At 39.9% G+C, this 12,149-nt stretch overlaps 1 protein-coding gene across 1 annotated transcript in view; it reads left to right on the plus strand.

Annotated features, from left to right (window-relative positions):
• The first annotated feature begins 4,613 nt into the window (after window positions 1-4,613).
• Window positions 4,614-12,149, plus strand: part of LOC102079577 (uncharacterized protein C14orf132) — a 30,269-nt gene continuing 22,733 nt past the window's right edge. The window contains exon 1 of the mRNA XM_013267171.3: window positions 4,614-5,036. Coding sequence (XP_013122625.1) covers window positions 5,010-5,036 — 27 coding nt within the window. The 5' untranslated portion in view covers window positions 4,614-5,009. The remainder of the gene's footprint in view (window positions 5,037-12,149) is intronic.

The raw sequence follows: 12,149 nt of genomic DNA on the forward strand, positions 1-12,149 counted from the left end.
TTGGCAGCTGGGGCTTTTGATGTGACTGGTAATCTTCCCAGTGCTTGACAAGTTGCCTTGTGGCATTAAAGTACAACAAAGCAGCTGGGGCACACAAGGCACTTAGCTCATTGTGTTACGGAGATTTATTTTCTTTGTGCCCTTTTGACAGGAAGGCATTTGAAAATGTCACAAATTGTTCCTGCATTATTAGGATTCTACATACAATCTGATGATACTTGCACGTACATTTAGCCGGACTAAGTCAAATGCTGTAGCATCCTAGCTGTTTGTTTGCTTTTTTTGGAAAAAAGTACATTGGCTATTTAAAAATAAATGGGGGTAAACTGAGGAAAAAGCTCCAAAGCAACAAATCAAAAAAGTAGCTCATTCATGCCAAGAATTCAGACTAACAGAAGAAAATACACAGTGAGCAGAGAAAGGTGTGGCCGTGGACTGTGCATTTCTATTCAGAACAATACCTCCTGCTGTGAGTCTGATGCCAATGTGCTTTATCAAATCTGGCTGGACAATAACACCCACTGTCAGAGAAACAAAGCCAGAGGTTATTGCAGTTTTGGGCTGTGATAGAGCTGAAATGCATTAATTTAGCCAGGACAGATGTAGTGTGCAGATGCACCCTGGCTTATAACAGCAGCTTCTCTCTCTGTAGTGTTGGTTGATAAAAAGCAAACCGAGTGGAAACTTTAAAAAAAGAGAACTCTAGTGGTACAGCAAGGAAAGTAACCAACTTAGAAGCTATCAGTTTCAAAAGGCTGCCTGAAATGCGACTGAATATCTCAGAAATGAACTTTTATGTGGCTCACATAAGAACTGTGAGAAGCAGGTGCTGTTTGTAAAGCAAAGTCAAGACTACATCCCTGCGGATTTCCCATGGTCAAACACACATGAAGAACTCCAGTATATACAGCTGAGTATTAATAATGAATCAGCTGCCTCGTTGGCTCTGCATCAGTTGTGAAGAGGCAAACCAAGACGTACTGTACTGCTCGAAGGTGAGAAAAAACCTTATCCAGCACATGAAAAATCTGTGCGCCTGCATGTTGCATGGATAATGCGTTTGTGCACACAAGTGTGGGAGGAGGAGCATAAATTTACTCCTTTGATAAATAATAAACCAGCATGTGTGGGAGGACTGTGTGGATGGTTCTCATTACATATCGTTTCTCTGGTGGTTCGGGCTCAGATATTCCCATGTTTGACTTTTGATGCCTTGCTCTTTTTTGGTTGATTATGCATAGATTTTCAGTGGGAGTAATGATATTCATAGGTTCTGACACGCAGCTGTCAAAACCCAAATTATAACAACAACAAGCTCTCTCCCCAAGATTAAGGGTGACTGATCATCCAAGTGTCCACCCATACACGCACACGCTGTGTACATAAATACATGAAGTCACACTAGTGCAAACATGTGCTCTGCGAGAAATGAAGGCCTGGCCGACAGATCACATCAGTCACATCACAGGCTTTAATAAATGTTGAGCAGGCCAGCCAAGTGCTGTAGGTGGCATGACATTATTCCAACCTATAACTATCAACCAGGACTATTGTTACATGACAAGACCCAAACTGATGCTCATTAATAATCTATTTTTACCAAGTTGTGAATCAAGGCCAGTGATGCCCACTAGCATGTCCACATTAACATGAAAGAGAACAGCATAGGACAGAGAAGCACACGTCAAAGTCAATTGATATTATCAAACCTTACAATGTGATCATTTTTAAGGCTGTTAAAAACAATCGATGTATTTTCATGTAAGTGCTGAGACAAATATGCTTCTTTTAATGCTTTGATTGTTATTATTAGAAAAGGAATATTAAGTGCATATATCAAAAATGGGGATGGAAAAAGTTTATTGTGTTCATGGAAAAGGCCAAGATTCTTTCAAAAAATTATGTTCAGGTAATGGTTTCATACATCGCCATAAAACAGTAATTCATTACAGCAGCATGGCATCATTAACCAGTCTTCAGCAGCTAGATCTGTCAGTACGCTTGTGTCTTCAGGAATAAAACACAGCGTCAGTATGGAAATGGATATGTGCTGCTTTTCTAACCGGATCAGTGAGCCACTTGAGGCAGAGTGTTCCACTGTCTGGTTTTAAGAAATATTACAGTCTTCAAAGCCACGATCGTACTAAAGAATTCAACATTTGTTAGTGGAAACCTTGATTTCACATCAAAGCATAAATTCACAGTTTCTTTTCATTATGGGGGTTACTGAAATATTCATTTCCATTTTTTTGTAATGCGTATGGTACAGCCATAAGTTTATTTTGAGAAATTCACTCCACTGAAGCTTCTTTGCCAACGTCAAATCGGATAGAAAACAGGGCAACTTTGATGTCACTGGGAAAAACATTTAAAGCAGAATTATTACAGATCTTCAGTGATTTCCTTGTGAAATTATTTAATATGAGTGGGAAACTGTATTTTAACTAATGTATTGTTATGACTTCTGGTTTTAGTAGTTCTTTATTTTCCCGGTGAGGCAACAGACATTACAAAATAAGGCCTGGATTAGTCTGAAAAGTATAAGTGAAGCTGGAAACTGAGGGTGGGGGAGTCAAATCTTCTACACTGGAGGATTTGGATGTTCTGTATGCGTGCTCAGCAAAAACAAACAGGAGGAAGGAGAGTGAACTGCTGATCTAGGAGATCTGCTTCATCCCCTCCATGGCAGAGGTTATGGTAAACTAGAAAAATCACAACATGGGATCAAGCTACTGTAATCGTGCTAGCACAAGCCAAGCGCCATCAATATTTTCCACTAACCTAAGAGACTATCATCAGTCCATTCGTGTCCATTGCTGTATTTCTCTTAGAAAGGGCACGTCTCTGTCCTTGGATGATTAATTATCAACTTCAGAAAAACAACAGATAAAGTCTGGGTTGTCAAAATACTGTTAGATGCACTTGCACTTTAGTGTTAATCAAACACAGAAAGAGTCTTAGTATGCACACTGAAGAGCGGGGTCACCATTAAATTAATCAGTCCCAATACCCAAAGCAGAGCGTGCTAATTGGATCTTTGACGAGCCTCTCCAATGAATAATAGCAGCATCTTTTATTCTGCAGGCCTAGTTAATTCAGCAGCATGTCATTAGTTTTTAGGTTGGAATTTTTCACCACAGCCTTGGAGGGGAGCTCTGGAGAGAGGTGACACAGTCGCACATATTTGCAGCATCTCTACCTGTTCGTCCACAGATTCAGCACCACAGCTACACACCTGTTGTTGCTCCTGACAGACCAGGGCTGCAACATTTATACCATATAGCTTAAGAGTGTAATGCACTTTGCTATCATCACATGCATGTTGTATCTAATTTAAAATCATGGAGTTAAAACTTTCTGCTACAAAAGTTCAGGCTCTTATCAGGAAGGCTTTCTGTTAGTTTAGTTATGTTACTTTTGTTGCTCTTGTTCAAAAACTGCATTTTTCTCCCCATAAGGTCACACACAAAATTGGACAAACAGCCAGTTCAATCTTATAAAAACTTGCCCACATTTAGACGAACTCCGAGTGTTATGCAGTGTTATTAGCAGAAGGCAGGAAGGAAATTATGATGGGCAAAATCCGTGAGCTGCATCTGAATTTCTCAGAGCTGCTCCTGAAGCCATGATATCACTCTGGGCCCAGAAATTTTGTGGTGATGTGCCAGTATCAGCGGTTTGTCAGTGGCACCAGTCTTGGTTGGTGGAAATTCTCAGAACAGACTCTAGATCGAAGTGTCAAACATAAGGCCAGGGGTCCAGAATCGGCCCAGCAAAGACTCCAGTCTGGCCCACAATCTGGAAATTGCGAAGACCTGCATAGATTTTTAACTTCTAAGAGTATTTTGCCATTTATACAACGCCAAAGTAAAGCAATAGCTAAACAGTTAAATTAAGGACAAATTCCTGTTTTTAACTACTATAGAAATATCTACTTGTCTGTAATTTTACACAGTTATCATGTAGAAAAACCGAGATGCACTGTAGAAATTGCACTTGTTTTCCTCAAATTAAGACTTTTCAGTCAAATATAGAAAAGGCAGTTTCACCGGTTTGGCCCAATTTAGAATGAGTTTCACATCCCTGCTCTAGATTTTGTTTGCAAACACAGAGATGGTAAAGGGGTATTAAAAGGCCCAGCTCTGGGAAAGGTGCTATTGTTATGTTGAAATCCAGATTTCTCTGAATTGAAGAGTAAATATGTTTTATACATGCATTGCATCATTAAAGAACTCTTCAGTTCTTAAAAAAAACAGTGCAAATAAACCAAAAGAATAAATAGCTATAGTTTCCTGGTTTTAGATTCAGTGGTTGAAAAAACAAGAAAACATTTTCAATTGTTCTCCACAATCAAAGACTGGAACAATCTCCATGAAAAATGATAGCACTGAATGCAATCTTTGTTAGGAAATACAGTCTCATTGTGGGAAAAGATTAAAATACTTTCCTCATTTCCATTCATTTTTGGATTTATAAAATAAAACAGAAGAAAATGAGTTAAAAAAAAATGATTAAAAGGTAAAATATGAGAAAATGACGTACAACGCAGCTTGAAGAGACAAAGAAACAGCAGGGAGGCACAAAGAGAAAGAAGCATGACACACACACACACACACGAAGGGAGAGCGACAGAGCGACAGAGACAGAGGATAGCGAGGGAGGACTTGCACCGCCTCCGTTTTATGTGGCAGTCCGGCTCCCCTGCCTCCTCCACGCTCTCCCTCTCACTCGCGCTGTCTCTCTCGCAGCCACATCTCTTCATTACCCCGTCTGCTTCGCCCCCTCCCCTTTTCCTCCTTCCTCGTTATCCCCCTTCATTTCTCCTCCTCATATTCTTTTTCACTCTTCATATTCGACATGCGCTTCACGTGAAGTCCACCTACCAACTTGCGGAGTCGGTAGATGTCGAGTAAACAAAAGCAGGCAAATGCTCTGACGGGGAATTAAAGAAAGAAAACACGCAGGCTTACATCTTTCGTTGAGTGCCTTGGCTTGAACGGAGCAACAGTATGGATCTCTCATTCATGGCTGCACAGGTGAGACGCTTCGTCTCCAAACTGCTCAAATATATTTAGCTTGTCTGAACTTTTTAAAAATTATTATGAATGTATTTTGCCCGTGGATTTCAAGGGCGTGGCCGAGGAAGTTCATATCACGCTTTGGCAGTTTCCAATAATTGCAATGTTTAAACATGGTTCATGGATACCATCGCGTCTTTATGCGCGCATACCCCGTTAACATTGTGTGAGGGCCAGTGGGACGTTGTTGCACTCCATCATCACTCTAACAGTCTTGAAGTAAATAGTTTAGTTTCCTTCCTTATCCTTTCAAAGTTTATAGCTCGCAGGTTTTCTTTGCTTCATGTGTCACCATTAGGCGTTGAATGTCGTTGAGTTGCTGCACTTCTGTATGCTTTTGCGTCAGAGAATTCAAAATAATGAGAGCTCCAAATGTATATTTTAAGCTTTAACCACATCGTGGATGTGATACTCTTCTTCATTTCGTTTTATGTTTGGCATTTGAATTGCACCAGCTTCACTGGCCCAAATCATTTTTGTAATTCATGCAAATATGGTATTGCACTGCTTTGCATAATACGTGCTGAAGTGATTTTGGCTCCATGGAGGACATGTGCTATTGTGCATCTGTTTAGAACATGGGGTTTGTTTTGATATTCTCCCTGCCCTCCTCCTCCTCCTTGTCGTCTCTCTCTCAGTGTCTGGCAGCTTCTGGTTTATCTGGTGCCATCTACTTTGCCATTCATCGCACAACTACTATTAAAGGGTTCATTGCATTATTTTTTTCTGCCAAGGGCTGTTCTTTGAGGCAAGATGAAGCCAAATGCTCCCAAATCTTTTTAAATCAAGGACCTCTAAATGGAAATGCATTGGAGCATGGACCCATCTGAGAATACGTTGTTGTTCACTATTACCTGATTTAAAGAGAAGCAAAGTAATACATTATGGAGAGCATGGAAACCTCACAAGTCACAAAAGTGCAGATGCTGGAATTAGTTTTGTATTGTTTCATGCCAGGAAGAAAAACAATGTGTCACAAATGAAATTCTTGGGCAAAGGTCCCCAAAATGGGTAATAGATACAAGTAATGTTTAGAGATGGATCAACTGATTAATTTATGAGATGAATACTAGACAACTAGCATTAGACAGCAACCTTTTCAGTACATAATATAGCTGTCTAGAAGGAAAAAAGAGTGAAAAATATGTGAATATTTGAGAAATATACAGTCACAGGACACTTAATTACAAACACCATTCTAGTACCTGGTTGGACCTTCGGTTGTTTTCAGAACTGCTTCAATCCTTCTCGGTATAGATTCAACAAGGTGCTTGAAACATTCCTGAGAGATTTTCATCAATATTGACATGATGGCTTCACACAGTTGCTGCAGATTTGCTGGCTGAACAGCCATAGTGTGGATCTGCCGTTCTACCCCATCCCACAGGTGCTTTATTGCATTGAGACCTGATCACTGTGGAAGCCATTTGAGAAAAGTAATCTCTATGTCATGTGCAAGAAACCAGTTCGAGATGATCTCAGCTTTGTGTTTATCCTTCTGGAAACAGCCACGAGAGGATGGGGACGCCGTAGTTATAAATGGATGGACACGGTCAGCAAAAATACTCAGCTAGGCTGTGGCATTTAAAAATGTTTTGTTGGAAGGAAGCCAGAATTAACCAGGAAAAGATCCCCCACGCCATCAGAGCACCACCACCAGCCTGAACTCTTCATACAAAGCAGGATGGATTCATGTTGTTTAAGCCAAATTCTGAGATGACAACATGAATCTTCTGTTGTTTAATTTTGATGAGCCCATGTAAACTACAGACTCTGCTGCTGTTCCATCTTCTTTAAGATTCAGTATTTTATGCATTCAGAGATGCTCTTCCTACTTTGGCTGTAATGGGGGGTTATTTGAGTTATTGTTGCCTTCCTATCAGCTTGAAGCAGTCTGGCCATTCTCCTCTGACCTCTGGAATCAACAAGGCACAGAGAACTGCTGCTCACAGGATATTTTCTCTTTTTCAGACCATTTTCTGTAACTCCTAGAGATGACTGAGTGTGAAGTTCCCAGTAGATCAGCTTTTCTGAAATACTCATACTACCAGTGTCTGGCACCAACAACCACACCAAGTTAAATCAGCCTCCTTCGCCATCCCGTTCTTGGTTTGAACTTCCACACGTCATTTAACCATGGCTACATACACTGAGCTGCTGCCATATGATTGGCCGATTAGATACTTGCTTTAATGAGCAGCTGAATGGGTTTATCTAAGTAAGTTGCGAAGTGAGTGTATATTGTCCATTGTCTGTTAGTAATCTGTTATGGACAAAGGAAACATGTTTTTTTTAAAGAGTAAAGGACAAAAGTGTGAAATACTTACACTGTAGGCAAAGCAATTAATCCAACAAAAGACTAACAGAACGTTAATATGTTTTATCATATGTATTTATCCTAGCGACCTAAACTCAGTTAGCAAAACAGCTTTTACAGTGCACCAGTAGACAATGCTCCAAAGATGTCTGGTAAGTAGATAAAACTTGTTTTTCAACATTTGCTTGATCGCACATCTGGCATGTGTCTGTAACACCTTCAGTTAAATTAAGATGTGAGAACCAGCCTCAAATGGCCGATAAAGGAACTGCAGTTTTCGGCACTTCTGTGTTTATTTCATTTTGAATGAATGAATTGAATGAAATGACATGGTGAGAAATCTTGTATTTTATAGTTGATGCTTAGTAGTTAAGACAGCTGTGTATTACTAGCCCCACACCAGACTATTCCCCTTTAACTAATTTCAGCCCTAAAACAACCGTAAACAGATGACAAATGCTTTAAAGGGAATTTTGTATTTGGTACTAGAAAGGTGGCTTACCACTCCCTCTTGACTCTTTACCTCACACTTGCCATTTTTGAAGTTCACCTTTTTCAACATTCACGTACCTTCCCCCCAAAGAATGCAGCTCTCTCAGATCGGTAATGGCTAATTTAACTGAAGTGAAATTCATTCCTGTGCCCTGAGTCACTCTGTAATGGTGACTGTGAATGAAGTCAGGCAAATGTCCCTGGAGTTTTGAAGACTGACTTCACAATGGATGATTTTTTGCCCATCCATCTCAGTGTAGCTCTGCTGCCTGCAAATCACTGGACCTTCACCACCACTTTGTCTCTAAAAGATGACGGATGCTGCTAAAGCTGTTCTGGCCTAAAGATTGGAAAGTTTTTAAAGAACTTTAACTCAGATGAGCAGGTTTCTGATTTTCTCTATGTAGAAAATGGGTGGGCTTGAGGATGCACTGCTCATTATTGTTGTAGTATTTGAAAAGGGGAAATTGACCATAGAAACTGAGTAGCTTGCTTGTCATTCAGAAGAACCAATAACATGCATGACGTGTACCATTACACACAAACTGGTAGCATTACTGGCTATTGTTTTTCAGCATTTCTCACTCCTGTTTTTGTTAAAATGGTTTTGTATGTTGTCCGAGAAACATTGCTAAATAGCTCTTGACAGAACAATGTGTGCACTCTTGCGTTTGGTGAATGATTTGCATTTGGCAGCAATGCTTCGCTGGTTTGAAATGGAAAAAGGGTATACAGCATTAGCTTTAAAGTGGTGGCATCCTCGAGCATTGTGAAACATGGATTAATAGGCGACAATCACAGCAAAGCTTTTGAATGCTAAGCTGAGTGCGATTCGGCAGTTTGCGTTTTATCTATTCAATTAGACTGAACTGGGAAATGTTTCACACAGCTTCCCTAGATCCCTGTGGATATCAAGATTAATTTTTGACATCCACATACTTATGAATTTCTTTTTTCCCCTATCCTGCTACTTTGATGTTAATTATATTGTGTATATCTTAGCATCTTGTTGAGGCTGTCACTGTTAGGTTATTTAACTGGCAGATGTTAAGGCTTAAGAAAATGAATCATTGTGTTAGTAACTGATGTTGAGGTCAGCCCAAGACAAGCTTCGCAGACATCCTGGGCATTCTGCCAGTCTCAAACGTGCTTCAGCTGACAGATCTGCCACACAGGGCAGCAAAACCCTTAAGGCTCTGCCTATCCACTGGAGGGTGTCCCAGTGGCCTTGGCCTTTTATTCATTTTTTGGCTCGTCACACGTGCACTATAACCATCTCTGTCATATAGGGTTATATTTAATCCCCTGTCATGTCTATTTCTTTTGCTTTAAAATATTTTCATTACCTGGCCAAATTCATATTTAAGGATGAGTACTGGTTTGTTTCCACATTCTCTCTGGGGCTGATTTGTCTCTTCATGGCAAGCCATCATGATTTCTCGTTACTCATTCACTTATGCAGTGAAATTATGGCCCCAAGTCATTCTACCTGACAGGCTTTGTACATCTCTTCTCGTGTTAAAGAGTACAGATGAGAGTGACAGGATGATGAAGTAAAGCGTTGTTGACAGCAGCAACAAGCAGACCTATGTATATAGACACAAAACCACTTTAGTTTACTTGCCAGATGACATAAAAAGCAAGTGTTTTAAAATGAGCACAAGCTGATAATTTAGAATTAGAAAGACATGCTGGAGATATAGCAAGACATGTTTGCGCACCACCACCCCTGGATATTGAGCCAGATATAGAAATTCAAGTTGACTAATTCACAAACTAGATTATTTTTCACTAAACACAATTTTGGAGATAGACACAAAGTGTAAATCTAGGCCATTTTTTCTCTTTTCTTTTTTTTAAAAACCCAACTTCATAAAAAAATCTAGTTACATAATGATATTATCTCACTGTGAATTCTCCACGAACTGACTGCCCCTATTAAAAATCTCCTGCTTTCTATAGTCGTGGCTAATTTGAAGAGTGTAATAATGTCACGGCAGCCTTTTCATCTTGAGGAATTTATTTCCCCTCTGGTCTTCTTTTGTCTGCTTTTTCAGCAATTGCTTTTACATGAAAGCTGTAGTCCTGAGATAGTGAAAACTTGCAGCAGACCCAGATTTTCATGTGTCTTCATATTTAGAGGCACACAGGTTGAATGCAAACAGTCAGCTTAAACAAATTACATGGAGCTGTTTGCAGGGGGGGGGGGGGGGGGGGACACAATCAGTGCTTTAAATAGTTGAAAAGCAGGTAATGGTGCTTTGATAGGTCTGTTTTCTATTCTGGTAGCTTACCAAGAAAAGCAATTTGAAGGCAGGTCAATGATTTATTTTCCTTTATTGTCTTTTATGTCTGTACATGCAGTCATTTCTCATGTCTCTGAGTATACAAATTTGATAAATTCAAGGACAAAGAGAGAGTGAGAAGGCAGTAAAAAACATTAAAAAGTTGCTAATGACGAACTCTTATACAAACCCTTAAGAGATGTTGCCCTGCTTGAAACGTCTCCATTAACAGATGAGTTGAAGGAGAGGTCATGCTCTTCAATGCGGGGCTACTTCATAGTTTACTCCCACTTGATGGATGCATGTAATACAGAATAGCGGGGAGAGACGAGCATTCAGTAGTACTGTGGGTTGGTTTTGTTGACTGCTTTTTATGCAGTCTTTCCTAGAATCAGACCATAGATACATTAATTATCTCATATTTAAGACAGAAAATGCTGAAAAGTCAGTAGTTTAAGGAGCTTGGAAAGAAAAGCGTCTGGACTTCTTTGAGTTGCTTGAAGACGTTTCACCTCTCATCCGAGAAGCTTCTTCAGTTCTAAGGGTCAATGGAAAAGTCAGTAATGCTGCAGCAGGTGGTTAAATGACCAGCTTGTGATTTGGGCATAACCCACACTAGCAAAAATGCCACGAGTTTCCAATTCAGTTCCCAGCTGGCTGGCACTTTGTTGCATGTTCATTCCCCTGCTCTCTCTCTTTATCTCCACCATCTTTATCAAATATCAAATAAAGCCATAAAAAGTGCCAAAATAATATTAAAAGAAAGCATGCAAATGGGACCATCAAGTTCCTGACTAACAGGAAATTGCAAATCTCTGTTTTTGGCTCTCATTATTCTTGGAATGAAGCATGAAACTGCCTTCTAGCTAGAATTCTTTAAGCTAGGCAACAGTAAAGCACCTCCACCCAGTGGTACGACTAGTACATCTGTAATCATGTATTTGTGCAATAAAAAAAAAAAAAACATCTGCTTATTAGTCACTAAGTCTCTCTTGTATCCTGATTAGTAGGAGCTCACTGCAGGGAAGTTATCCACAGGTGTAGTATTTCTCTCTTGGATGAAAGCTGACCATGGATGTTATGAAACTTTAGACTTTTGTTAGTGACTTTAGCCTTTGGGACTCTAAACCAGGAGTATGTAGCATTTGTTAAGCGAGCAGTGCCTGCAGAAATCTCTGTGGCTACACATGGTTAATTCGAGGATGCTAGCTCCAATCCCCCTGTGAGCCTAAATTGGAAGGAGTGGATGAAAATGGATGAATAGTGCCTTAAATTCTGCTGAGCTCTAAATTTAACAAGAAAGGATGCTAGAACACAGCCTATCTACTGCAGATGCAGTAACTAACATTTCAAGCATTTTAGAACAGCAACATTTCAAAACAAACCAGCATTTTTACTGCTTACTGGAGTCCAGTTCCTCTTGTTTTTCCCTGATCATGAATCTCTGCCCTTTTAGGAAAGAAGCCTTAAGGTAAAATACGGTCAGGAGAAAGAGCAATGGTTCTTCATCCCCTTTTGTGTGCTCAATCTTCACTGGAGCAGGTGTGATTTATTGACCACTGAGGAAAAGTCGGGAAGAGGAGATGGAATAGCAATACCTGCCAGCACATTGTGGTTAGTCCATATGCTCAAAGCTTTTTTTATTGTGTGACACTCAAACGATAATAATAATCTGACATACAACTTAGAGCTGTTTTGGTGTCACAGGTGGGATCAAAAATTATTTAGCTAGTGGATTTAATATTGTAATACATTAAGAGGCAACACGTTCTCACTCCCAAAGCGTAACATTTTAAACTAGGTGACAAATTGTCGGTATGTTACGCCTTTGGCCCCCCAGCAAGTCCCTATATTACGAGTTCGGAAAAATGAGGAAACATGAGAACCGTTTGGAATGAATCTACACCTGTACATTTATTTTACTTAGATTGTTTTGGGAAACACTATCTAACCCGATTAAGGTGGTGGTTAACGTTA

The sequence above is a fragment of the Oreochromis niloticus genome, linkage group LG19 (genome assembly GCF_001858045.2).
Source record: "Oreochromis niloticus isolate F11D_XX linkage group LG19, O_niloticus_UMD_NMBU, whole genome shotgun sequence".
Taxonomy (NCBI): Eukaryota; Metazoa; Chordata; class Actinopteri; order Cichliformes; family Cichlidae; genus Oreochromis; species Oreochromis niloticus.